Consider the following 27,898-nt stretch of genomic DNA (forward strand, 5'->3'; position numbering starts at 1 on the left):
GGGTGGGGACGCGCCAGCCCGGCCGCTCCACGGCTGGTTCTGAAGCTCAGGCACCTCGCGCTGGGCGTGGCCTCCATCGTCTCCAGGGCTGGTGTCTTGCTAGATGGTCCCCTGTGCTCCGTCCCTTTGCTCCTGCGCAGGTGAACTCTGGGCACGGGGTGGGTGGTGGAGGGGTGACCTGGCCGGCATGTGCCCGCACTGACCTCAGTGGGGTGGGGAAGGGCAGGGGCTCTGTGTTGTCCGGACCTTGGGGGCTGGCCGTTTGGGGGTGGCCCCTGGCGGCTGGGGGGACCTTGCGCAGGTCACTCCTGTCCCTGCGCAGCCCTGGGCCCGGAGTCCTCCGTGAACCGGGAGCTGCCGGCGGGTGGTGAGCACGTGGCCCGGGGGCTCTGGAGTTCAGCTGCCAGAAACACAGTCGCTCCTGTGAGGCGCCCAGCACAGCGCCAGGCGAGGGGCTGGGCCGCTGAGGTGTTAGCTGTGGTGTCGGTAACAGCAATTGCTTCTTAAACGAGTCCAGTGAGCGTGTTTAGGGGAAACGCTTTCAGGATGGTCCCGTCCGTCCATAGCTGACATCCCGCTGAGCACATCTTGTCCGGTGAGCGCCTCACCTTCCCCGTGAGCCGAGGGGCCCTTTGCTGTTCTGGCTGATGCCCGTGTCCTGGCAGGAGGCACCAGACAGCGGGCAGACACACTCCTGGGCCTAAAAAACCAAAGTAGCCCAGCCGGCGTGGCTCAGTGGTCGAGCGTTGACCTATGAACCAGGAGGTCACGGTTCGGTTCCCGGTCAGGGCACATGCCCGGGTTGTGGGCTCAATCCCCAGTGGGGGGCGTGCAGGAGGCAGCCAATCCCTGATTCTCTCTCGTCACTGATGTTTCTCTCTCCCTCTCCCTTACTTTCTGAAATCAATTAAAAAATGTATTTTAAAAAGTAATGAACAGCTAACAAAGAAACGTTTCGTGTTCTCTTACCCCTTGGAGCAGTGACGTGTGGACATTCATGTGTGGTCACTGGGTATTGGAAGGGGGGGGAGGGCCATTGACTCCACGGTTCAAAGCACTTTTGTGGTGACGGAGGGACGAAAGGCCAAAGCCAGAGGAAGCCCGCGGCAGTCTAATCGCGAACCTTTAATTAGTGCCTTTCAGTCAGCGCGGAAGTGGTGGTTTCTAGCGGCTCGGAGACGAGGTCTTGTGTTTCTAGTCTCCTGGCCGGTTCACCGCTGCCTCCGGGGCTGGTTCCAGCCCAGAGCTGGTGGACGGGAGGGGCCGCTGGCTGGTCAGAGCATGAGCGGATGGAAAACCCGACGTCTGGTTAGTGTTATGCCCAGATTCCAAGATTCCCAAGAAATCACATTAGGGAGCCAATTCGATGCAAAAGCATAAGAATCTGTATTTATTTCAAGCTAGCTTGGGCGCAGACACTCCGCTCAAGAAGCAATTCCACGGGGGTTGAGCGCGCGCCAACCTCGTTTTCGGGCTGCGGTATATAGGGGGGGGGGGTTTGGAGTAAGGGGAGAGAGAAAGGACCTGTGTTCTGCCGCCTGGGTGTGGCTAGCAGAGTAGGACGTAGCCCCTACCCGGGGGCAACTTAGCCCTCGCCCTTCCAGTTAGGAGTGCGCCGGTGGGCTCCCGCTCTCCCGCTCTCGTAAACCTGCCACGTGCCTGAGGAAATACGCATAAAGATTGACTTCCAAAGTGAGGGCCCGCGGGCAGAGAGCGGCCAGGCTGCCTGAGCCTCCTGGGGCCCCGGGCCCTTGGCGCGGGCGGGGCTTGGGGCTGTCCCATCTCCAGGCGGTCGCTCGGCCGAGCCCGGACTTAGGTGGTTTCCTGCCCCCTGCCTTTAGGCTCTGGTGAGCTCCCCATGTCTAGGACGACACTGAAATGAGGGGGCGCCGGAAACTATGGCCGCAGCGATAGCGAGGAACAGCCGGACGGAGCCAGCGAGGTTCAGAACCGGTCCTGCCGGGCCTGACACTGAGAGCTGGCTTCCCTCCCAGGGTGTCCCCCGCACGCGATCACCCGTGACCAGGTCACGGCCTCCACGCAGGGCCGTGGCTCAGAGCGGCACGTCTGGTGCGATCTTGGGGGGCGGGGATGAGGACGGCGGCCCTTCCCAGGCGGGCCCACTGGGCTCGATGGAACCGCTGGAGCTGGAAGCTGACAGGCGAGTGCAGGGGAGCGGGCAGCCCCCCCCTCCCCCCAGAGGGAGAGGGGATGGTAAACTTCCGGAACACGGGCGCTCCCGCCCCTGCAGGTGCAGAGACACGGAGGATAATGTGTCGCAGCTTCTTAGCATCTTTTGTAATTATCGTCGAGGTGGGAACAAAACAGAATGGTAATCAGCTGCGGGAGACTTCATTTCGGGCGGCGTTTCTGGGTCACGAGTTAGCATGTCAGCCCCAAGTCCCCGGTGGAGACGAGGTTTACACCGCACGCTTGTGGGCCAGCCTGAGGGGCCGGTCAGTGGTCGCAGCCACAGGCACGTATCGGACCGGTGTTTGCGGGGAAAGCCCGGTGCCCCGTCCTCACGGTGCTGGCGGTGACAGGTGAGGCGTCAACTCGCACGCAGACGCAGACATCAGCGCGCAGACAGCGGCTGGAGGGGGAGGAGACCGGCCACTGAGGGAGTCGCCCGCTGCCCTCGCGGCTCGGACCGCTGCAGTGAGGACGGGGAGTGAGTCTAGCCTGAAAGAGGAGGGTGTTGCCCAGCTGGTGTGGCTCAGGGGTTGAGTGTCCACCCATAAATCAAGAGGTCCCCGTTCGATTCCTGGTCAGGGCACGTGCCCAGGTTGGGGGCTCGATCCCCAATAGAGGGCGTGCAGGAGGCAGCTGATTCTGATGATCATTGTTTCTATCTCTCTATCCCTCTCCCTCTAAAAATCAATAAAAACATATTTAAAAAAGAAAAGACATAAAAATCAAACAATTTAAGTTCTGCGTTTTGCATAGGAAAATGGGTGATTGCATCCAACTTTAGAGAAAATTCGCTTTATTCTCTTATTTCATCACCTGCGCAGGTTACTGAAAAGTGAAAACCATTAGTTCATTCCCAGTAAGCAGCAGCCTTTTAAAAACACGGGCCATGGCCTGAGGGAGGGGTGGATCGGAGCCCCAGGGAGGACCCGCCGGGTTGGATCCGGGAAAGGGGTGCTCCCGGGGCGCTGGGCGGCCTGCAGGGTGGGCACCCGGAAGGGGGGTCTGCCGGTGAGAACAGGGGTGCCCCCAGAGTGCCAGCCTTCCTGCAGGGAAAGGGCCCGCCTCCCGGCCGAGGAGTGAGCCGCAGGCTGGTCCCAGCCGCTCCGCCCTCCACGCGGAAGCTGGTGGTTGCCTCGCCCTGACTGCGCTTTGTCTGCGGCTGGTTGCTGGCAGTGGCTGCAGGCCGTCCGTGTGCCCCGTGGTGAGTGTCCACTCACGTGTCTCAACACAATCGTCCTTGTTCCACGCGTGCGCAGGCCAGCCCCGTCCGCCCCATCCGTCAACTCCGAGGCCCGCGGCCACAGAGGGAAAGACCAAAGACTCCCTCATGGCCGACAGGGCCTTGTCCTGAGGGCAGAGGACACGCCTGGGACCCGGCCACGCAGTAGGTGTGGTGCTCACGGGCCAGTGTGGGACTCTCCACCCTGGAGGCCCGGCCGTGGTGGCGGTGCGAGGCTGACATGCCCCCTGCACAGGCCGGGTGCGGCTGAGGAGCCTGTGACCCCCGGGCAGGGCCCAGGAACTCGGGGTGGAGGTGGGCGCAATCAGGGCTCAGTGCACAGGCGGCTCCCCTGGGGCTCAGTCTGTCTGCTGTCCATGGCCGGCCGAGGGCACGGGACCCGGTGTCAGGAGGCCCGGGAGCCGGAAAGGGGCCTTGGAGTTAGGGAGACGGGCTGCCAGCCGGGCTCTGAGCCGTGGGAGGACCGGCTCCTGCCCTGAGGGCTCCCATGAGGACCCTGTGGTGCCTGCCATGTTCCGAGCGTCTAACGAGGGAGCGCAGGCGCTGTACCTTCTGCAGGGCGCGATTCTCCGTCTCCTTCCGGAACATTCGCTTCTCACCTGACGGCCTTTCGTGCCCATACCTGTGGGGTCAGCCTCTCAGGACAGACCAGGGCGAGCTGCGGAATGGGAGTCAGTTCCCGCTGTTAACACCTCAGGAGAGTTCGTGGTTTATTATTATTATTATTATTTTTTGCTTTTGTTGTTGTTTATAATTATTGTTAAAGTTTCATTTTTACTGAACGTTTCCTTTCCTTTTTGTCAAATTTTCATTTATTTTCCTTTTTAACGTGTTTGTTATAGATTAAACAGTAGAATAGGCATGTACTATATATAAGAAAGGTTAAGCAGGGAATCATTTGGGGGCCTGGGATGGATTAACTCAGTTTACATGATTTCTAACGGGAGTAAATGATTCGGTTTTCGAACATCCTTCCGGAACGAGATAAGTTCGAGAAGTAAGTTCCACTGTCCAGGAGTAAAAATGCCAGGAGGAGCCAAGTGATACAAATTAAAACAATACTCCTGTTTCATTTCTTATTTTTAAAAATTGTGTGTAGAAATTTATTATATGTATATTTTTATAAATGCAAAAATGTGGGGTTTCATAATACTGCTTATTGATTTACGGATAGAAATATTTATACATGAACATAGCAGGTATCCTTCCCTATGTGGAACCTCGTGTATCTGAACTTGCTACCTGAACTCAAGAACAAGAGGATTTGGAGAGAAAAGCATATATATATGGCTTTTGTGCTATTGTTTTATGAAAGAAGGATATTGTAGATATTTTCTACATCTTGTTTTATCAACAGTACTTCTTAGAAATCTTGCGGGTCAGCTGTTATATCTGATTAGATTCTGTGTCGGCTGCGTGATCCTCTGCGGCGCAGATGTGCCACATCCTCCTGTTCTCACTCATCCCCCATCGACGGGCATTTACGCTCCTTCCCGTTTCCTGACCCCACGATGCTGTGGTGAATATTCTCGCACGTGCATCCACTGTGCCGAGGGTTCCTTCTCTAAATGAAGCTTCATTTCCAGTCTCCAACCAGAATTCCCTTCCCCACTGTGTCCAACCTGCTCTTACACACACACACACACACACACACACACATACACACACACACACACACACATACACACACACACCACACATACATACACACACACACATACACACACATACACACACATACACACACACACACACACACACACACACACACCAGTCATTCACACCAAGTGTTTTTGTTGTTGTCACACCTTGAATGTCTCTGACTTCTCTCTCTCTCTACTTCTTGAGTGAGCACCTGATAAGGGGTTCAGGGACCAGTGTTTTGAAAAGCATCACCCCTCCCCCAAGAAGAAGTCCCTAGAAGGTTCTCTGGGGACCTGAACTAGTGGCCGGGACAGACCTCCCCGTCCAGTGACCACCAGGGCCCTGGTGGCCTCACCTGGAATCCTCCAGGCTTAGTAACAGCTCAACCCAACGTCAGCTTCATGGACTCATTTCATCAGAATACATGGTTCTCCAATAAGACAGGCAAACTATAAGCAGAACAGCCGTTTTAATGAAAATGCCTGGACGTCACGGCGATGGATGTTCTCTTTACCTGAGTTGGGAGACTTAACCCTAGTTCTACAGTTTGTTCAGGGGCGTCCATAACTGTCAATGAATTCTATGCCACGGTTTTATGAAATTCGCTTTAAAAATGTGTTTTTTTATTGATTTCAGAGAGGAAGGGAGAGGGAGAGAGAGATAGAAACATCAGTGATGAGAGAGAATCATGGACCGGCTGCCTCCTGCACACCCCACACTGGGGATGGAGCCCGTAACCTGGGCATGTGCCCTGACCGGGAATTGGACCTGGGCTCCCTCAGTCCGCAGGCCGACACTCTATCCACTGAGCCCCACCGGCCAGGCCTGAAGTTCGCTTTTGATGACACGGCTGTTTGGTCATGTCCTCAGTGGTCTGGTTTCGAGCTCCTCCCACCTGGTGTTCCACCTGGAGTCGCTGACAGGGGCCCCGTTGTGCCCCCGGGTCCCCCAGCCCGCTGCAGAGTCCAGGGAGAATCAGTGTGTCTGGACTTCTGGTGCCACAGCCCGGCTGTTGGCTCTGGTGCGTCTGGGGGAGAGGCGAGGAGGGAGAGGACCTGGGCCCTCTGTGGGGCGGGGTCTGGGCAGAAGCCTGGCTTCGTGACATTGGTCATCGGCTTCAGACGCAGGGGCTGGTGCACAGGGCCCGGGGTCAGGCACGGGCAGGGAGGACTCTGCAGGTTGCAAGCATTAAAGGCCAGTGGGCTCAGAGCAAGCGAGCCCAGTGACCTCCTGTGTACAGAACGTGGGTGATGTTGCTTTAAAATCGTGATTTCTGCTCTCGACAGCCAGCTTTGCGGAGTGACAGCCGCTCGCTGGAGCCGGCTTTTATCTGTTTGCCAAAACGCCTGCTCACTGTTCTCTCGTTGAATAATCGCCGTTGACTCTTCGCTCGCTCAACACGTTTTTATTGAGTCCTACTGTGTGCCAAGCACCAGGGAGCCCGTGAGCGTCTGGACAAGCAGAGGGCCCACGCGTCCATAAATATTCTTTTATGAGTTGTAAGAAACTGTTATTCAGAGACACACAGACAGAAGGGTCTGCGGAGGGCGGGTTCTTTTTTTAACGTGGAATGTATTTTGGGTGCAACGTGGGACAGATTCTAATGCGCCTCCGTTTTAAGAGAATGTGCCAATCTCACCGTTCGAATGACATAGGAGGAAAGTTACTCCGCGAGTTAGCAGAAGCTCCATAAAAAGCGACAGTTAACACAATCTGAACGTTCGCTGATGTCTTATCTTGCACTTTGGCCAAAAAAAGGGCAGAGAGAAGTCTTGTTAGGTCTCAGGCAGGTGCCCCGGACCCTTCCATCTTGAGAAGTGGACAGGCGGCCAGGGCCTGTGGGCAGCCGGGCGGGGTACAGGCTGGGCTGCGCTCGGCTCCTAAGGGGCGCTGAGGCCCCAGGGACCAGCAGGGACACAGCCGGCGCTGCCCCGTGGGGCGAAGGAGCCCTGGTGGACACCCCTTCGTTGTCCCCGTAAGTAAGTGATCTTCTGGAATTTGTACAAACAACCCCCAGCCATACGGGCTGTGTTAGCCCCGATCCAGCCATCTGTGGGGTCACGGGGTCACCTGCGTGGATGTCTCCACTCGAATGTATTGGAGATAATCCTGCCTGCGCTGTGTACCTCACAGGTGAGCCCCTAGTGTGGGAGCGCGTGGGAGATGTTTCTCCATCTGAAGGTTGTATCCAAAAGCAAGGTATTATTATTATTATTATTATTATTATTATTATTATTATTACTACTAGAGGCCAGGTGCACGACATTTGTGCACTGGGGTTGGGGGTCCCTCAGCCTGGCCTGTGCCCTCTCGCAGTCCGGGACCCCTCGGGGAGTGGGCCTAAGCCGGCAGTTGGACATCCCCCGAGGGGTCCTTAGTGCTGCCATGGAGGCGGGAGAGGCTCCCGCTGCTGAGCTCAGCAGCCATGAGCCCTGCTTCTGGCTGAGTGGCGCTCCTCCTGCATTGAGTGTCTGCCCCCTGGTGGTCAGTGCGCGTCATAGCGACCAGTCCTTCGCCATTTGGCCGATTTGCATATTAGGGTTTTATTATATAGGATTATTATTATTGTGTGGCCCTCCTGCTGGCTGGGGCCCAGCGTGGGCTGGGAGGCGGGGCATCGCGGACAGCGGGTGGGAGAGTCTCGTGTGCAGGTCCATCTGCTTTCTGAGACCTGGCTCAGCCCCGGCTCCCTGCGGGGGACGCGCTCTTTGCTTCCAAATGAGCGATGGCGTGGGTGGGTCCCTGTTCTGTGGGTCAGAGGGGCCGGCAGGAAAGCCAGATGTGCCAGGAGCAGAGTTGTTGGAGAAGGAGGGGAGGGACGTGGAGATGGATGGGAACCACGCAGTCACTTCTGGTCACTGTTGTGAGAAGCCGTGGTGCAGGCGCTCGGGAGGTGAAGCCACACTTCTCAGCCACAAGATCAAGTTCAAATGCAAAGCCGCGGAGGCGAGACCTTCACCCTGTTGGTGCGGCCGAAGGCCCCGAACAGCGAGGGGACGCGGTTCCTCAGAGCAGGCAGGTGCCCTGTCGGCAGGAAAACCTGTGGCGTGGAGCTTCGCTGTGTCCCCACGTTCCTGCTGGTCACCCCCTCGTGCTGTGGGGTACCCACCCTCGCCGCCCTGTGGGCTCTTCAGAGCCGCTGTCCTGGTCCTGAGCTGCTGCCGCCGTCTCAGGAGGTGCCCCGAGATTTCTCCCCGCGCTGCCTTGTTCTGGACGCGGCCTCACCTCTCTGTCGTGTGTACATTTCCCTCTATGAACGCTGGGCTTCTGTGCGTTCTGGGACGTCCAGGCCCCGTGACAATTCCTCAGCCGGGAGCGGCCGCTGGGTGGGTGTCCTCAATGACGTCTATTTAAAACCCGTTTCCGGCCTCGGCCTCCCACGCGAGCCGGTGCCAATGTTTGTAAGAGCGGGCAGTGGTGCCTTGTTTTTTGAATGTGCTCTTTCCTGCGGACGGGCACGCATTTTCAGGGAGCTGCTCTGGGAGATGGACTTGCTGTTCGGTTCCTTCTCCTGCGCCGTCTGGAATCCCAGGAATGTCCAAACTCATTAAATAGTGGACATGTGTGACGGGCCAGATACTGGGCAAGGTGCTTGAGAAGATAAGCAGGATTTCGTTTCTGTCTTTAAAAAAACCCAGCAGTCTAGAATGATGCAGGCATATTTGGAGACGAGCATAAGAAATATTGTAACGATGGGTGTCAGGGGAGGGGGAGCAGAGAAGGAGACACAGCCAGGTCCGTGAGGAATCAGGGTAGCTTCCTGGAGGAGGTGGCCTTTGAGGCAGGTTTGGAAAGGTGAGGAGGAAGGAAAGGCGTTTCCAGTGGAGGAGCAGCACCCACAGTCCACGGTGGGGTGAAAGAGGCGGCAGGCCACAGGCCGAGCGCCAGCACCCCGGGCAGGGCATGTTTCTGGGAGAGGCAGGGGTGGGACTCTATACAAGGGTATTTCGCTAACAGCGCTCGGCCCACTGTTTTGAAACTGGCGTTTGGATCTCCGCGTCCCCAGCACGCCCTTGGGAATGCCCCGCCCAGGGCCCGGCACCAAGCGGGTGCTCAGTAAACATTTGTTGACTGGCTGAGGGTCAGCCGGGGTCAGATGGCCGGGGCTGTGGATCACGGCACCGCGAGTCTGGGCGTGTCCACGTCGCGCTTTTAGGGAGCCTTGTGGGGGGTGGGGGCCAATCGCCTTCGTGCATGCTCCTGGCACGCGCTCCCCTCGGCGCCGCGGGTGCTCTCTGCCTGGACACCTACCTGACTCAGTTTCCCCACCCAGTTGGTGTTCAGACGAGAGGGACAGCGTTTACAGCCAGCAGACACTCTCTTGGGGGCAGGCCGCAGTCTCAGCTTTCACAGGACGTGCGGCCGGTTAGGAGGTGGAAGCAGGCGGGAGGGACGGGAACAAGTAACGCAGAGGAGCGTCCGTGGCGATGAGTGTTCACAGCTCACAGAGCAGGGGAGGCCGCGGGGACGCCGTCTTCAATGGGTCGTTCCTTGGCCTCTGAGAGGAGGTGACAGTTTTCCTGGGACCTGAACGAGGAACCAACTGTGAGGTCAGAGCCGCACAAGGAGGTGAGAGCGTTCAGTCCTCCGGATGCTAAGTGCCAAGAGGGGATATTTTCAGAGGCTCTGGGTGCGAAGGTCTCCGCGGGGACCCAGGAAGTCGGCGAGGACTCTGTCTGCCGTGGACGTGGCTCTGGCCGGACGGGGTGGGAAGTCTGAGGCTCGCTGGGTGGGAGGCTGTGTTCTCCACGCCACATGGCTGCGAGCGCCTCCACGGGGACGAGGGGAGAGACCGCGTTGCTCATGAGGGTGCCCGTGGCCCAGGCGCCCCAAGGGGGGGAGCCGCTCCAGGTGGCATGGCCTGGGGTCGGAGGGCAGGGCCACGCTGGGTTGCAACGGAAGACACAGGCTTCGTGCTGCTCTCTAGGGACAGAGTGTGTAAGTCTGTCTTCAGATGGAAGCGGTTCAGCGCAAAAGCAGAGCGTCTGCCAGGCAGTTCTACCACAGCCTCGTAAACCTCCTGGCACTGCGGGCAGCGAAGCAGTTCTTGTGGGAAGGGTCCCTGGCGCCTCCTGCAGGCCGGCGATGGGGTTTACACCCGTTTCAGGATCAAGGACATGAAAGCTCAGCTCCTAGCTTAGCCAGTGGTGCCAGGGATGCTCTGAACAGAATGCGCCGAGGCACGGCCCCTTTTACGCCTGAGATGCCGATTAGGTTTTGACGATGGAGAGTTCACGCCTCCTGGTGACAGGAACGCACTGTACGGCGGGGCTGGGCGCGTATGAGAGCTGTTTCCCCATCGAGTTAGCAGAGAGCCTGACAGGGCTCTAAAGACGAAGCTTATCTGAAAAGAGAAGACGCCGCCGCCTGATCCAGCCTCGCAGAGAGGTCTGTGCGCAGAGAGGCCGTCGCGATCACACGTTTCTGCCGCTTCTGCGTGGCGACATCCGCGTTCCCCGGTGCCCTGTTCTCTCGCAGGGACGGGTGGTGGGGACTACAACATTCTTTCCTTGGTGGAGTGTGGGGTGGACGAGGTCAGAGGACGTCCTGTGTGTGTGTGTGGGGGGGGCCCTTAGGGGGGACAATGAGAAGGCAAGGCGGTGGCCCCTCCCCGGGAGGCCGGTCAGGAGCCCCGCAGGACCGAGCCGGCGGGACACACTGTGGATCTAGGTCAACCGTGGGCAAACTACGGCCCGCGGGCCAGATCCGGCTCGTTTGAAATGAATAAAACTAAAAAAAAAAAAAAAAAGACCGTACCCTTTTATGTAATGATGTTTACTTTGAATTTATATTAGTTCATACAAACACTCCATCCATGCTTTTGTTCCGGCCCTCCGGTCCAGTTTAAGAACCCATTGTGGCCCTCGAGTCAAAAAGTTTGCCCACCCCTGCGTCTTACTGCAACCTCATGGGCAGATTTTGCAGAAACACGTTTGGGCCAACAGATTGCAGATTAGGGGCTGGCGTCAGTCCGACAGTCGCTGACAACATTCTAAACAGGATTTCACGTGGGATCATGGCACACCCCCAGGCGAAGGTTCCCATGGCAACGCTCACACGCCACCTCGTGCCAAAGCTGACCCCTGGGCCGCGGGGCTCGCATGGTGATGAACGGCCGGGTCTGGGCCGAGGGGCACGGCCATCGGTGTCTTTGGGAATGCCCTCGTGTCCGATGCCTTTTCCAGGTGGAGTGAGCTTCAACCCCAGGACTGCCTGAGACCGTGGCCGCGTTAGGATGTGACCGGAATGAGGAGCTGAAGACGACGACCAGCCAGCCTGTCAGAGGCTCCTGGGTGTGAGCGATGCGGGCAGCTGGGAGGCGGGAGCTGCGAAGGCTCTGAAGTCCCTTAGCTGCCCGCTCACGGGACCCCTCCGCCTCCGGGCCCGCGGTGCTCTCCCCCGGGCGCGGGCACTTACGGAAACGAGGACAGAATGACGCTGGGCGCGTGTGTCCTCGGGGTTGGTTTGAGGAGAGCAAACTGGCCGTGGACGGTCATGCGACCACCAGCGGGTCCCAGAGCGGCTCTGGCTCCACTGGGCACGGTGTCAGGACACTTTCCGCGTCCCCCGTCCCTGGAGGTGCCGCCCCTTCGCTGTACGAGCACCGCAGCTGGGAGTCCCCGGGACGCAGAGGGGCCTGCTGAGTGCGTAGCCCCGGGGAGGGAGAAGACACGGGGAGGCCGCCCTGGGTGCCTCCGCCCCCTGAGGCTGGCCAGCAGCGAGGCGATGCTGGGGGGGCGGCGGCGAGGAGGCAGTGGCCCCCCCTCCGCTTTCTAAGTTAGTTTAGCTCATCGGTGACATCATAAGATCGCTGTCGCCCAGGCGATGGGACGCGTTGCCATGGGAACCTCAGCGCTGGGTGGTAACACTCCTGGAACGCTGACATGGGAAACGCTCCTTTCTCTCTGGTTCTGCGAACCCACAGGGTGTGCCCAGGGGGAGGTTGTTGGGAGCAGTTGGGTCTGAAGTTTGTTACTGTGAACTCTTTGGAGAAGAGCGATGTGTGGCCCTCACATGTTTAGATTATTGACGTTTTGGGAAAGTGCTGTCATCCACAGCCAAGAGGAGCCCTCCCGGTGAAGGGCCGTGGCCACGGGAGAGGCCCGCCCCCTGTAAGCTGGGCTCGGGGCAGGTCGATGGCCCACCGCCTGCCAGGGTGGCCTCCTGAGTGGGGCACCGGCGAGTTTCGGCACAGACGCCGTCCGGCCCTTTAGGTTTCCACGTCCTGTCTCCTGAGAGGTCATAGAATCACCGCGGTCTCCTGTCGAGAAATAAGCGCCCAGCCACCGGCCATCGAGCCCCATGCGTGTTTACTGGCATGCATGCAGACACGGGCGGGCAACAGTAGGTTCAAGCCAATAATCAATAATACAACCACTAGCAGACATAGGAGTACAACACATGGTTTCCCTACTCCTAACTGCACACCTGCTTCTGCCCACCCCCTTGTGCGTATGCGTGTGGATATCCTCCCAGGCCTGTTTCCATGTTCATACATGCACACGTGTGCGCACACACACACCTCCCTATGTAGTCACTTCTCATCACCCATGGAAGCTATGCTTCAGGAAGTCACCCAAATACCGATTGGTGAGCCCTGAGCCCGTGCTCTCGGGGGAAACACAGGGTTAGGTTCCTGCCAGCTGCCGGTTCCGCGTTTCCATCCAATGATCAACGAGTCACTTTGCTCTGTGAGTGTTTCTGTTTGGAGACACCTGCTTAGTGTCTGTGCTGCTGGTCCCCACTGAGCACCGGCCAGCTGCTCTGTAACTCCAGCCCTGAGCGAGGCTGACCGGATGCAGTGTCTCCGCCAAGCCCTGGACGGCACTTCACCGGAGACTGGGGAGCCGTGAGCAGCGCACATTCTAAAGAGCATGAACCCGGGGACGATGTGGCACTAAAGAGGCCACACACGGTCACACTGATGGTGTGAGGACTGGAACCAGAGGCAGATGCTGCCTTGTCTCTCCAGCAGGGAGACCCGACCCCCTCCTCGCTGGGCGTGGAGAAAAGAATGGAGACTCCAACCTCCTCCTCCTCGCTGGGCGTGGAGAAAGGAACGGATGGGCACAGGCCCGGGAGGGCTGCGTTGGGCACAGATACATCTCAGTGCAGAGGTGACATCACACACCTGAGGGTCGACTGTGTGTCCGCACAGACACGCTCGTGCCCACGGGGTGATCCAGGGTGAGCCATGGGGACGCTCAGGGGAGACCCTCCCAGAGAGATACCCTCCGCACGTTCTTGCCATTTGAAAGCTCCCGCTAAGGCGCCCGGGAGGGAGCTCTCCATCCTTTGCCTTCACCCTCCTCACGTGACCTTCCCACACGTGGGGGCTCCCTCCTCCAGGCTGCAGATGTGGAGGGCAGTGAGATGCCTGTGGACAGCGGTCCCTGTGGGACTCGGGTGGGCGAGCCTCGTGGAAGACCCTCTGAGGCCTGAGTGTCTCACGGTCGAGTCAGCAGCTGCCCAGCCGCAGTGGGACGACGGGCACTGGATTGGCTGGGAGACCGCGCCCGCCTCGCTGGTGCAGCTGGAGGGGGGGTTCGGGTTCTCATTCATAGAACGAGGTCATAGTTTACGGGGTGCTGAGGTTCCCACGTCCTTGTGGCAAACAGAAGGGCTTCTATCGTGGACGTACGTCTGAGACACGGCGAAGGCTGTGGGAGCGGCGCTGGAACCCTTTGCTCTGAGCGCGTTCAGGGAGGAAATGCGTGTTTAATGTCTCCGTTTCCATGTGGCCTCGCCGTAATAAGGGGCTCGGTTTCTAGGAAGGAGAGGTTTAAGGCTCCTGTTATGTTTTGGGTTTTGAAAAGTTATAAGAATGAGTTTTTGAAAACATGATTCTTTAAAAAATATGTACATATATTTTTATTGATTTCAGAGAGTAAAGGAGAGGGAGAGAGAGAGAAACACCAATGATGAGAGAGAATCATGGATCGGCTGCCTCCTGCACACCCCACACTGGGGATCGAGCCCGAAACCCAGGTGTGTGCCCTGACTGGGAATTGAACTGTGACCTCCTGGTTCATAGGTCGACACTCAACCACTGAGCCGCGCCGGCCGGGCGAAAACATCACGGCTCTTATAAATCCTTTAAAGACATCACGATGAGCGAGGCTGCTGTGTGTTTTAGTGACTGAGGAAGCGTAGCCTGCAGGCCAGCCCTCCACCCGGTCCCAGCTGCTCTGATCGCACCGGTTCCCGCCCTTCAACAGCCCTGTGCCGTGGGGACCAGGGTCCCCGCTTTCCGATGACACATCGAGGCTCAGGATAGACACCAGCACGGGCCTGAGCAGCCGCTGGAACCCGGGTGCCCGACCCCCTTCTGCTTTGTAAGGCGTGACCCTCTCCATGGACTTTAGCTTTTGTCCACAAGGTTTGGAAAAATGTTTTTTTTCAATTTTTAATTCCAATCGTTGTAGGACCTTCTAATAGACGGGAATATGAAATGGAGAAAGTAAACTCATCTCACCAGGACCCAAGCTTCCTTCTCCTTGCAGAACCAAATAGACTTCCACAAACAAACCCAACACCCCCAGGAGGTTCTTAAAGGAGACGTTCAGATACAGCGTGTGCCCCCTCTGTACTGGCTGCCTGGCGTCTTCCCGCAGGAAGCTCTGTACGCAGCAACTTTGTCAGCAATTTATTGAGATGCAGTTTGACTCTGATGAGCAAAGAAAAGCTGCCATCTGCTCGCCAGCGAGCGTCGGGGGCGAGCGCACAGGCTGCCGCCCGCCCGGGCACCCCGACCGCCTGCGTCTCCGCGGGTACGTGTCGTCTCCGCTCTTTGGCCATGGCCCTTCCTGAGCCCCGACCCTGCTGGGTGGCTCCTGCCCTCCAGGGGGTAGTTCTACCCCTCACGTCGCACCCTCCAGCCAACGTGGTTACGAGCATCTAGTTCAGGCCAGACACGATCCCCGGCTCCAGGAACACAGCGGAGAGGAAACCAGGGCGCGATGCCGCCGGCTCAGTGTCGTGGGGAGGAGAGAAGGACCAGGATGGTACATTGAAACCAGCAGTAATGCCCGGCTCAGGTGGCTCAGTGGGTGAGCGTCGACCTCTGAACCAGGAGGTCAGGGCACAGGCCCGAGGTGCGGGCTCGATCCCCAGTGTGGGGTGTGCAGGAGGCAGCCCATGCATGATCCTCTCTCATCACTGATTTTCTTTTTTTTTAAAAATATATTTTATTGATTCTTTACAGAGAGGAAGGGAGAGGGATAGAGAGTTAGAAACATCGATGAGAGAGAAACATCGATCAGCCGCCTCCTGCACATCTCCTACTGGGGATGAGCCCGCAACACAGGTACATGCCCTTGACCGGAATCGAACCCGGGACCTTTCAGTCCGCAGGCTGACGCTCTATCCACTGAGCCAAACCGGTTTCGGCTCATCACTGATTTTCTAAGTCCCTCTCCCTTTCCCTTCCTCTCTGAAATCAATAAAAAATAAAATAAAATAAAATAAACCAACAGTGATAAGTCCTAAGAAGAAATAAAGCAAAAAACAAGGGTAGAGGGGCAGGTGTTCAGAATGGGGTGGGGGTAGGGCGGGAGCAAGCGAGGGACGCCTGGCCTTGTCCAGTGAGGTGCGTGTGGGCACGAGAGAGGCGGCTTACGCCCTTGGCCGATGCCTTTACTCGGAGTGACCACTGGGAGGACCCGGTCTCTGGAAACCTCCGCGGCCACAGCCTCCGCCCTCCAGGGCCTCCACCCTCCGTGGCCTCTGCCCTCCGTGGCCTCCGCCCTCCACAGCCTCTGCCCTCCACAGCCTCCGCCCTCCGTGGCCTCCACCCTCCGTGGCCTCCGCCCTCCACAGCCTCTGCCCTCCGCAGCCTCCGCCCTCCACAGCCTCCGCCCTCCGAGGCCTCCGCCCTCCACAGCCTCTGCCCTCCGAGGCCTCCGCCCTCCACAGCCTCCACCCTCCGTGGCCTCCGCCCTCCACAGCCTCTGCCCTCCGCAGCCTCCGCCCTCCACAGCCTCCACCCTCCGCGGCCTCCTGGGGCAGGAGGGCCCGGCTCCACCGAGGTGACATTACGTCCGTTAGCTCTACCAGGGATGTGTCAGGCCGCCCTGACGAGTGACCCAAAGGGCCGATGAGAGATGAGCGCAGCCGGAGATTCAAACAGAAAGAGGGGCAGCCAGGTTGCTGGGCAACCGGCTGCGTCAGCGGCGGGGATGCTATTTTTACTCCGAGGAGGTGGCGAGGTGATTTTGTAACCAACTCCCAAGGGGGCCGGGTCCTCCTGGAAGGAGCCACACCAGCCACGGGGCCTCTCGGGTCCCGGCCTCTGCACCCCTGAGGCTCAGGCCCACCCCGCCTCTGCCCCAGGAGCCCCCCCAGGGTGTCCCTCAGGCCCCCGAGCTCCCGCTGCAGAGCACAGCCACGGGCATCAGTCTCGGCGACTCTTCCCGGGCTGGACACGCTGCGGGCAGGGCGGCCCCCCCACCCGGTCCCGCTGTGTCCTGCACGGGTGTGGGCAGCCTCCGGGAAGGGATGAATGAGCCAGTGAGGACCCGGCTGGTGTCAGTGGATTGGATCCGATTGGTATTAAATGTCAAGTCAGCACGTGGCAGGTCAGGCCCTGGCTGGTGTGGCTCAGTGGATAGAGCATCGGCCTGTGGACTGAAGGGCCCCGGTCGATTCCGGTCAAGGGCATGTACCTCGGTTGCAGGCTCCTCCCAGGCCCAGGCCCTGGTCCGGCGCGTGCAGGAGGCAACCAGTCGATGTGTTTCTCTCACGTCGATGTTTCTCTCTCTCCCTCTCATCAATGGAAACATGTCCTGGGTGAGGATTAGCCACAAACACAGACACGTGGGGGGTCCCCGGTGTTTCCAGTTGCTGACGAACGTGTTCTGCAGCAAGAAGCACCCGATTCTGGCAGCCACGGGTGGAGTGTCCCCCCAGATTAGCCAGCACACTCACTCCCCCCCCCCCGCCAGTCTACTGACGCCGTCTCCCAAAGCCGGGACAGAGAGAAACATCGACGTGAGAGACACACAGCGAGAGAGACACACAGCGACTGGCCCGGGCCTGGGAGGAGCCTGCAACCGAGGTACATGCCCTTGACCGGAATCGACAGGGGCCCTTCAGTCCGCAGGCCGATGCTCTATCCACTGAGCCACCTCCAGCTCCCCCGCCTCCCACTGGGACCAGGAGGCTGGGAGCTGGGTGCCTGTGGGCGAGGGGCCGGCAGCTCCGTTCAGAGCGCGGGCGGGTTTTTCTCAGTTATTTCCCTCCTTTTCAACATTGTCGGGACCGAGCCTGAGGGGTGCGGGCTGGGAGCCTGAGGGGTGCGGGCTGGGCCGGTAGGGAAGAGCTGTTCTGTCTTTTCTGCAAAAAGCTTTATTGCTTCCGTTTGGGACTCGGATGGATGGAGAGGCTGGGAGTGGGGGGTGGGGGTGGGGCTGAAAGGCTGCCTGGGTTGCAGGAGAGGCTCAGGCAGGGGGGCCTCCAGGGGCACAGAAGCCCCAAGGCCTCGGGGCTGCTAGGTCTCTTTCATGCCGAGGCAGAGCACCCCGATGGGGCATCGGTCTCTGCGACTCTTCCTGGACCCGACGTGCTGTGGGCAGGGCTGTCCCCGCCCCCGCTGTGTCCTGCACACGGCACAGCAGCTGCCCACACCTCCGGGGAAGGGACGGACGAGCCAGTGAGAACCCGGCGCTGTCAGTGGATTGGCTCCGATCGCTGTCAACTCAAGTCCGCACGTGGCGCCTCAGGTGTTTCTAGTTGCTGAGGAGCGTGTTCGGCAATAAACCCCGGGGGTGCGGGGAGCCTTTCACAGACACACCTGCCCGCGCGGGGCAGCGCGGAGGGACCATCTCGCCATGCGTTTCACCTGCTCCCAGGAGCCGCTCTCAGGGGTCGTGGGGCTGGGGCTGCGGGGGCAGAACCTGGGCTGCAGGTCCCCAGGACCACGTGGCCTCCCTGGCATCCTGAGGGCCCCCCACGCATCCCGGGACGGCCCCTGCAGGTCCTGGAAGAGGGCCTGGTCACCATGCTCACTGGCCGTGCGTCTTCGAGAGCCGCTGGGCCCCGCGGCATCTCCTCGGCCAACGAGGGGGAGAGGCCCGCGCCCTTCGGAGACACATCGTGGCCGGAGACAGAAGCTGAGAGAGAGGTAGGTGGGGGCTGCAGATGCCAGCGGTGCCCAGGCAGTAGGCGGCCAGGCGGTGCCCAGGCGGCTGACGGCCTCCATATGGAGTAGCTCTGAGCCTCTGGAGCTCACGGCTGCCTGCGGAGGGAGTTAAGGCATGAACCCGTGTTGCTGGTCTCGGAGGCCGAGTGGGAAGGAGGTCGAAGGCTGGACGCCCCAGGCCTGAGGACCCCGAGGGCGGGGTGCAGGGAGCCCTGTGTTCACACACCTCTGGTGGGGACACGGGCAGCTGCAGCCGCGTGGGGCAGAAGAGGCGCAGCTGGTTCCTCTGTAGCCACGGCTGCTCTGGATGCACCCGTGAGGGCGCCCGGGGCTCCTGGTGCCCGGGCGTCAGTCCGCGCGGGGCCAGGGCTCAGAGACGATGGGCGCTGTTCTCAGGGTTCCGGAGGTGAAGCCGCGGTCGGGGCGCAGCAGGTCCTGCTGGGGGAGGGCCCCCCTCCCGATGCTGACTGCCGCCTCTGGCGTGTCCTCACGTGGCACGGGTGCTCCTGCCCGTCCTCAGGGCGCGGATCCCACTCCTGGAGCGGCACCCTGGGGACCGCGTCACCTCCCAGCCCCCCTCGTCGCCCCGCATTCGGGGCAGGGCTGGGGGGCGAGGGCCCCGGATCCTGAAACTCACCGTGACCCCGCCATGGACGCGAGCCCGGGCCGCTCCGGTGAGAGACGTCGGGCCGGCCCCACTCCCCGCTGCTTCCCAGCCGCCTGCAGGGCCTGTGTGACGCTCCCTCACCGGCGTTAAAACGGGCAGGACAGCACGGCTTCAGGCCGTAAAGTCTATGGGACACGATGGGCCTCGGTCACCAGGACGGAGAAGGGCCTGTGCCTGCCCACGGCGCCGCTGCCAGCGCGGTTCAGGCTCCCCCGGTTAGAGACGCCGCCACGAGAGAGGGCGGTGGCGGAGGGGTGGGCTGCTTTCTGTTCTCCCCTAAATTCGAGGGGTGGCCGCCCGGGACCCACGGGGACCCCTGAGCCGTGGGCGCGGGAGGCCTGCAGGGGGGGATCACCTGCGGCCGAGTTTGCTGTGGAGACGACACACACTGTATGTTTCTAGAGCAGCTTGAGGGTCACAGCAGAACAGCAGGAAGGACAGCGCTCCACAGAGCCCCTCCCCCGGGCCCCCTGGGACCCCCAGACGTCACCTGTCACTGCCAGGACCCGGGCACGTCATCACAGTGGTGCTCAGGTTCGGAGGGGAGGGAGGCGGCCGACACACTCATGACCTTCCTGTGAGGCCCACGCACAGCCCTGTGGGTCCCGCCCTGAGGACTTGGCACTTGAAGGGCTGCGGCCGCCACCCCAGAGGCTGTGGGGTGACCTGCCCTGCCGGCCCCCCTAAAACGTCCTGCCTAGAAAGCCAGCCCCACTGCCCAGGACCAAGGGCCCCCTCTTCCTTCCTCCTCGTGTGTGTCTGCTGCCACCCAGTGGGAGAGGGCGCAGGTGTCTGCTCCCCCAGTCCCGCCCCCGGCCCTTTGCGTTTGTCTCACGGGTTCCCTGTGACGGAGAAACCGGGCGAGGCTTCCTTTTCTCAGAAAATGCTGTTTTCTGAGCCGGGAGACCGAAGCTCAGCCCCGTCCCCGGCGGCTGGTCATCACAGGGTCTGTATCTGTGCGACGTTTTCGTTTTCTGCGAGAAGCGGACTTTTCACCGTTCTTAGCAGACGTTTAAAACATGCGCCCTTGGAATTCCCACAGGACCGATTTTTAGAAGAATCCAGCCTAGTGTATTTTTAGTTGTTCATTCATGTTCCTTCACAGCATGCGTTTCAGGGAATTGGTCAGCAAGACAGAAAGGGAAAAGGCGGCCTGATTTCATCATCCAAACGTAAGACCAGGTTTCTGGTCCCAAGTTTAACAACGCTCCCTTCTCCCTCCTCTGGAAACCCGTCTTCAGCTCGTCTTTACGGCAAGACTTTAAGTCAAGTTCAGATACTGAGCGTGATCCTAAACGGGGGTTTGGTTTTGTTATAAGGAAAGTTTTTTCCCCATGTCTGTCGATTTTATGTTTTATATTTTGACTTTACATATTTTTTATTTTTCAATGACAGTTGACAGAACACTGGCTTCCAGTGTCCACAGTGACTGGACACTGTGTAACCCAAGTGGTCACCCCGGGGGTGCAGTGCCCGTCTGACACTGCACATAGTGATTACATGTCATCGACTGTATTCCCTGTGCTCTGCTTTCTATCCCCTAACTACCGATTTGTACTTCCTAACCCAGCCGTGGGCAAACTACGGCCCGCGGGCCGGATCCGGCCCGTTTGAAATGAATAAAACTAAAAAAAAAAAAAGACCGTACCCTTTTATGTAATGATGTTTACTTTGAATTTATATTAGTTCACACAAACACTCCATCCATGCTTTTGTTCCGGCCCTCCGGTCCAGTTTAAGAACCCATTGTGGCCCTCGAGTCAAAAAGTTTGCCCACCCCCCTCAGCTTTCTCGCCCACCCTCCGAAGCCCCTCCCCTCTGGAAACCCCTGCCTGCACCCCGGACTGTGACTCAGCCATAACCAGGAATGAGGTCCTTCATCTGCACACATGACGGGACCTCGAGGACACTGTGCTGAGTGAAGTCAGAGAAATGCAAACGCCATGTGATTTCACTTACATGCGGCACTAAAACCAAAATAGAGGGACAACTAGAACCGAAACAGACTCGTGGGGACAAAAGCAGGTCTATAGTTGTTCATAAGGAAAATAATGCAAGAATTAATAAGTAATAATAGAAGAATAAACTCTGTGCTTTGTGTACTCAAAGCTGTAAGCCTACTTCCCCCACCCTGTAGGCACCCCTGTGTCCATCCCTCTGCCAGGGGCTGGGCTGCTTCCACGTCGTGGCTGTTGTAAATAATGCTGCAATGGACGCATGGATGCGAGTCTTCTCCCGTTTGGGGTTTCTTCCTATAAATATCAGAAGTGGACTTGCTGGGCCCTTCTTTGTCTCTTGTTATAGCCCTTGTTTCAAAGCCTGTTTTGTCTGGTATAAGTATTGCCCCCTGAGCTTTCCTTTGCTTGTTTCCACTTTCATGAAATATCCCTTTTCATCCCTTTGCTTGCAGTCTGTGTGTCTTTCTATCTGAAGTGAGTCTCTTGTAGACAGTATATGTCAGGGTCTTGTTTTCTTATCCATTCAGCCTTGATATGTCTTTTGATTGAGCGTTTAAGCCATTTGCATTTAAGGTAATTATTGATAAGTATGTATTTATTGCCATTTTATTATTCACGTTTTAAAAAATATTTCCCCGTTCTTTTTCTTCTTAAAGAAGACCTGTAACATTTCTTGTAACACTGGTCTGGTGCTGATGAGGTCCCATCGCTCTTCTTGCCTGGGCAGCTCTTTATCGCTCCTTCGATTCTTAATGATGGCTTTGCTGGGTGGAGTAATTTTGGTTTTACGGTCCAGGAGGGCAGAAATACAGCTCACTGACCCTGCCGCTTCCAACGCCTGCCCAGGGCCTCACCTGTTTATAAGATGTCTATAGTGGACAACAGACCCGCTGTGGCCAGTGTACCTCTCGCAAGTGGGTGGAACCATTGGTGGAATATTTCAAATTATTCAAATTATTAGTGACATTGGTGAACGAAGTCAATTCTTTTTTTTTTTAAATATATTTTATTGATTTTTTACAGAGAGGAAGGGAGAGAGAGATAGAGAGTTAGAAACATTGATGAGAGAGAAACATCGATCAGCTGCCTCTTGCACATCTCCTACTGGGGATATGCCTGCAACCCAGATACATGCCCTTGACCGGAATCGAACCTGGGACCTTTCAGTCTGTAGGCCGACGCTCTATCCACTGAGCCAAACCGGTTTCGGCACGAAGTCAATTCTTGCTAAGTTCGAAATAGCTCAATTGCTTTTCTCTATTTCATGAGGGATCACGAATGCAAACTTATCCGAACCCTGAGTAACACTTACAAAGCGTTCATCCTCACATGGTATTTGTGACCGTACCCTCCTCCGTGTGTGATGACAGATGATGGCCTGTACAGGGCAGAAATACAGGCAGAAAGTTCTTTCTACGTAAATACAAGGGTCCCTCCACTAGTCTGCTTTCTCTTACTTCACTTTCTTCCTCTCTCTCCACGCACATTCACAACTAGACGTGCACATATTCACACACATACGTGCATGCACACACCCTCGCACACCCATACACACAAACACACGTGTGTGCACACGCACACACATATACAGTAGGAACCTAACAGGATGCCTAGACGGGCTGCAGAAACTTGAGTGGCACCAAGTCTTTTTACTCAGGCTCAATTCTGACGTCAAAATATTGGTTCCTTAAACACATTTAATTATTGACATTGAGGAAATTACGTGATTGAAAAAACCCCGAAAACCTTGAATCTGACCTGTAGGGGATCCAGCCCTAATGAGGAGAACTGGGCGGGGCCCGCTGGGCGGCCTCCTCCTCCCGGCGGCAATCCCGCCGCTGGCCAGCAGAGGGCGGCCTCCTCCGGCAGCGGCTCTTCCAAACCCAGGGCGGAGAAAAGCCCATCCCACTGGGAATGAAGGGAATGAAAGGTGTTTTGGGAACGTGTCCCTCTGAGGCAGGGTCTCCAGGTGCTTCAGTCACGCCGGCTCCAGGATGAGGCATTTTTGGAGGCCCCCCCTCCCCGCCCCCCGTCTCCTATCGAGGCAGAATCGCAGAGATGTGCAAACACGCAAAACTCTCCTTATAGTGACCACTCTCATCACTGATTCTTTCTCTCTCTCTCCCTCTCCTTTCTTCTCTGAAATCAATAAAAATAATTTAAAAACAACAACAAGCAAGGAATCTGGCGTTGGCGAGTGCGCTGCTGTCTTCTGAAAACAAATGTGCTCCCGTGTGGCCCCGTGGCCCCAGCCCACGCCTGTCATCTGTGTGGCCCTGTGGCCCCAGCCCGCACCTGTCATCTGCGTGGCCCCGTGGCCCCAGCCCGCGCCTGTCATCTGTGTGGCCCCGTGGCCCCAGCCCGCATCTGTCATCTGCGTGGCCCCGTGGCCCCAGCCCGCGCCTGTCATCTGTGTGGCCCCGTGGCCCCAGCCCGCACCTGTCATCTGCGTGGCCCCGTGGCCCCAGCCCGCGCCTGTCATCCGCGTGGCCCCAGCCTGCACTTGTCATCCGCGTGGCCCCGTGGCCCCAGCCCACGCCTGTCATCCGCGTGGCCCTGTGGCCCCAGCCCGCGCCTGTCATCTGTGTGGCCCTGTGGCCCCAGCCCGCACCTGTCATCTGCGTGGCCCCGTGGCCCCAGCCCGCACCTGTCATCTGTGTGGCCCTGTGGCCCCAGCCCGCACCTGTCATCGGCCTCCGGAGCGCCTGAGCCTAGAGGGGCGCTCAGACCCTCTGCAGAGCCCGGGTCAGTACAGGCCTCGGGTTCCGGGAGGGGCCGAGCCTGGGGCTCCCTGTGCTCCGGGTTGTGGCATTCACTCCAGCAGGTTCCCCTTTGTCCTCCATCGTCCATCTCGGGCTCATGTTTCCTCCTCCTCAAACCTCTGGTGGAGAAACCCTCTCCTTCTTGGGGTCCTTGAGGGGTTCCTACCCCTGGATTTTGAACCGAAACAAGGCTCAGCACCCCCCCCCCCCTGGACTGGCCAGGAGCCGGATGAGAGGGGCTGGGGGGCCACAGGAAGAGGAGCCCTCCTGCCCGAAGGGGCAGGGCCTCCTTCCCGTCCTGGGTCCCTGGACGGCTCTCACCTGCCTGCCAGCCAGTGGGGCAGCCGCCGTCCGGGTCTGCGTGTCTGCAAACGGAATAACGTGCCACGTGGGGCGTTTCTTGTTTAAGGACGGTTTCCTGGGATGATGCTTCGCTGACCTGTAACTACCTCACTCCGCAGTGATGTGCTCCGACGCGGGTGAGTGCTAGCCAGAGGCTTCTCTCACAATCTGCGTGTTCCCTAGAGCTGTCCTGGGTGTGCTTGCCCCCACAGGCCACAGCTCCGGCCTCGGGGTGAAGTCGCAGCCGGCCTCTACCCTCCCCTCTGCTAGGGACAGTCAGCTTCCTGGAGGAACACACAGAGCCCATTCTGTGGAGCCATGACCTCAGCAGAGACAGAGCTGCCGATGGGCCGTTGTGTGTCCTGCCGTCTGCTCTGTGTCGTCCCACCCTGGTCCAGCTGGTGTGGCCAGACCACGGAGGACACGGAGGACGGGGCTGGGAGAAAGTAAGTCGGTGTATATTTTCACGGTTTGATAAGAACACTTTTGGAGGCGCACCCGCCGAGCTAGTCGAGTTCTCTGGGAAGTCTGAGGTCGCCCGGGTCCCAGCAGCTCCTCGCGGAGGCGGAGGTGGAGGCGCAGCGCAGGGGACGCAGGGAGCGGGTGAGAATTCTGCGCCCGCCCTCCAGGCGCTATTTACAGCAGGTTCTTTGCATATGAACTCATGAATCCCGGTGACACCTCGGGGGAAGGTAGGCGGCCGGATGACTCACTGGAGGCCACAGGGGTCAGCGGCGGAGTGTGGCAGGTGGAGGCGAGTTGCGGCACTTTCCAGAGAGTCTTTCCTCCGCTCGCGGCCTGGCCACCAGGAGGGGTGACCGCTGGGCAGTCCTGTGCCACCTGTCCTCACACCCCCCCCACCTGGGTGGCAGGCTCCTCCCCATCGGGGCTCACGCAGGAGACAACCAATGGATGTGTCTCTCTCACATCGATGTTTCTCTCTGTCTCTCCCTCCCACTCTCCCTAAAAGTCAATGGAAAAATATCCTCGTGTGAGGATGAACAACAACAAAAAGACGGAGGCAGCCCCGCAGCCCTCAGGCCCGAGAGCGACTTTGTCATGAGCGGATCCCAGCGACTCTGTCATGAGCGGATCTCAGATGAGTTAAGTGCATTAGCCTGCGTTCAAGTTCTCCCCCGCGAGCAGTGCCGCCTCCTGTGCTCCTGCAGGATCACAATGATCAGTAATTAACGTTCCAGGCTCGTCACTGAGGCGGTTTCTTCTCGGCTGTCAGGGTGATGGCCGTCGCTTTGTTCTGAGAGGGCAAAGGGCAGGAGGGCGGAACCCTGAGGCAAAGGCGAGCTGCCGGCGCCCCCACTGGGTCTGAACCCGCTCGCTTGGGCCGCGGTGGGACCGGAAGCTTCTGGGTCCGAGATCAGCTGTGGTTCTACGTCCTCCCTTTCAACTCTGGGCGTTGATGGAGCCCTCACAGCCCATCCGTCTTTCATTCCCTGAATAGCGGGCACGTGAGCCACCCCCAGCCCCCCATCCAGATCCCCGGGGGCCGCATGCCTTCCCGCTACAGTGAACTGCATGTTGGCGAAGCGCGAAGGCTGGGAGATGTGCTATGAGCGTGGAAGGCAGGCCGCAGAGCATGCTGTCGAAACCACATGCCCACGCCCTCTCGCCGGTGTTACTAGCATTCCCTGGGCAGGCGCCCTCGGCCAGGCCCTCGGCCAGGCGTCCACCGGGCGCAGACGGTCTGCCCTGCTGAGTGCTGCCCCGGGACCGGCGGACTCTGAGGAAATTAGTGAGCGAGGCTGTCACTGTCCCCATGTCTGGTGGTCGGTTTGCGTGCGTCTCAGTTTCTGCCGCGGGAAAGGGAGCGCTGGCCACCGTCCACGTGTACCTGCCTCTCCGTGTGCACAGCCTCCTGCAAACTCATTTCTCAAAGTCTGCTCAGGCCCGGCTGGCGCGGCCCAGGGGTTGAGCGTCGACCTATGAACCAAAAGGTCCCAGGTTCAACTCCCGGTCAGGGCACAGGCCCGGGTTGCGGGCTCGATCCCCAGTAGGGGGCGTGCAGGAGGCATCCGGTCCATGATTCTCTCCCATCACTGATGTTTCTCTCTCCCTCTCCCTTCCTCTCTGAAATCAATAAAAAATAAAAAGGAGGGCGAGGGGGAAGCCGAGGAACAAAAGGATGTTCAGGCGCCTCGCACCTTCACCCGTCGCCCGACGGGACACCGCGTCTCCTCAGAACAGTTTCCGGTGCTGCGCCCGTTCATTCAGCGATTTACTGAGCATCCACTCTGCCTGGCTCTGTGCGAGCTGCTGCTGTGATCCGATAGGACCCGGGCCCTTCCCGGGGGCTTCCCGTCCGGGTGTGTGTGTGTGTGTGGGGGGGGGGCGGCACAGGGCAGAGAAGGGAGCGCCGGTCACGAAGAACAATGTCACAGGGTCGCCTGGTGTCGCCTCGGTTGCTAACGAAGCTTCGGCAGAACAGGAAGCCCCTTGCGAAGGCGCTCCTGGCAGTTCCGCTCGGCGTGGTCCACACGCGTGTTTCTCACGAGTGTGCTTGTCGTCATGTTGGGGCAGCTGGCTCTCGTGTAGAAGTTAATCGTTGGACCCGTTCCCTGAAGCTGTGAGAGTCAGAGACCCTGTGGGCCTGGGATGGGGCTCCTGGGCGCTGATTGCTCGATGCAAAGTCTGCATTAGGCGTTTTCTCTGCCGCGCGAATGTCATGCTTTCTCCTCGACGGCTGCTTCTGAGGTGCTGCCGGCGCACGGGCCACCCGCAAGGTGTTTTCTGAGGCTGCACGTTTGAGTGCCTGCGTCTGTCAGCATCAGAGTCTTAGTGCTTTTCAATTGCCGAAGCCACGAAGAGATTTACGATGCCAGAGGCGATCGGTACTCGGTTTAACGGTGAGCCGACCAGCGCGCAATAAAGGGCGTTGGCCGTGGCTGAGGTTAGGAGTCGACCGTATTGTTCACTTGACTTACGCCTCGTGGGGGCCCTTGTAACGGGGATCGATCTCAGATCACGGACGAGGCTGCACAAGGACCCTCTCCACTCGCCGGATCTCGGCATTTCCCGGGACCCGAAGGCCATCCGGCCAGCCCGAGCCCGCAGCTCGGTGACCCCTGGGGCCGTTTAACTTCTGAGAGGATCACATCCCCACGTTAACCAACGAGCGGGGCTCGCAGCTCGTCGCTCCTGCCACTCCATCTCCGGCTTCTCTTCCGTTAGACCAGTGGTCGGCAAACTCATTAGTCAGCAGAGCCAAATATCAACAGTACGATTGAAATTTCTTTTGAGAGCCAAATTTTTTAAACTTAAACTATATAGCTAGGTACATTGTTATTAACTTCATTAGGGTACTCCTAAGGCTTAGGAAGAGCCACACTCAAGGGGCCAAAGAGCCGCATGTGGCTCGCGAGCCGCAGTTTGCCGACTACGTTGTTAGACGAGATGGGACTCGGGCTCCCCGCGTGGACGCTCGTCCTGAGCTCTGCGTGTGAGCACGTGTGTTCCAGACCCGGGAAGGGGCCTCCCGTGTGGACGACGCCCCACGCAGGCGTGCCGTTCGCTGCAGAGAAGTAAGAGGATCAGGGTCCAATGTGAGCGCCTCGTGGTCAGGATTCCTGCTTTAGGGCCAACCCGCCTTTTCCGTTCACTGAGTGAGCCCAGTATCCGAGGCGGGTGGTTCTGGGTCCCAGGGTGCAGTTGTCACCCCAGCATCGAGGTCCTCGAAGGTCCCGGTGCCGCAGGAGCCGGAGTCTCAGGGATGTCCTAGGGCAGTGGTTCTCCACCTTCTGGCCCTTTAAATACAGTTCCTCATGTTGTGACCCAACCATAAAATTATTGTCGTTGCTACTTCATAACTGTAATGTTGCCACTGTTATGAATCGTCATGTAAATATCTGATATGCAGGATGGTCTTAGGCGACCCCTGTGAAAGGGTCGTCCGACCGCCAAAGGGGTCTCGACCCACAGGTTGAGAACCGCTGGCCTAGG

General features: G+C 58.7%; 1 protein-coding gene across 1 annotated transcript in view; it reads left to right on the top strand.

The window, feature by feature from the left end:
- TBXT (T-box transcription factor T) overlaps window positions 1-23,549 on the top strand; it is a 74,339-nt gene extending 50,790 nt beyond the window's left edge. The window contains 3 exon segments of the mRNA XM_006109633.1: window positions 14,692-14,847; window positions 18,736-18,889; window positions 23,337-23,549. Coding sequence (XP_006109695.1) covers window positions 14,692-14,847; window positions 18,736-18,889; window positions 23,337-23,549 — 523 coding nt within the window.
- Window positions 23,550-27,898: the final 4,349 nt, after the last annotated feature.

Source organism: Myotis lucifugus, unplaced genomic scaffold, assembly GCF_000147115.1.
Source record: "Myotis lucifugus unplaced genomic scaffold, Myoluc2.0 scaffold_348, whole genome shotgun sequence".
Lineage (NCBI taxonomy): Eukaryota > Metazoa > Chordata > Mammalia > Chiroptera > Vespertilionidae > Myotis > Myotis lucifugus.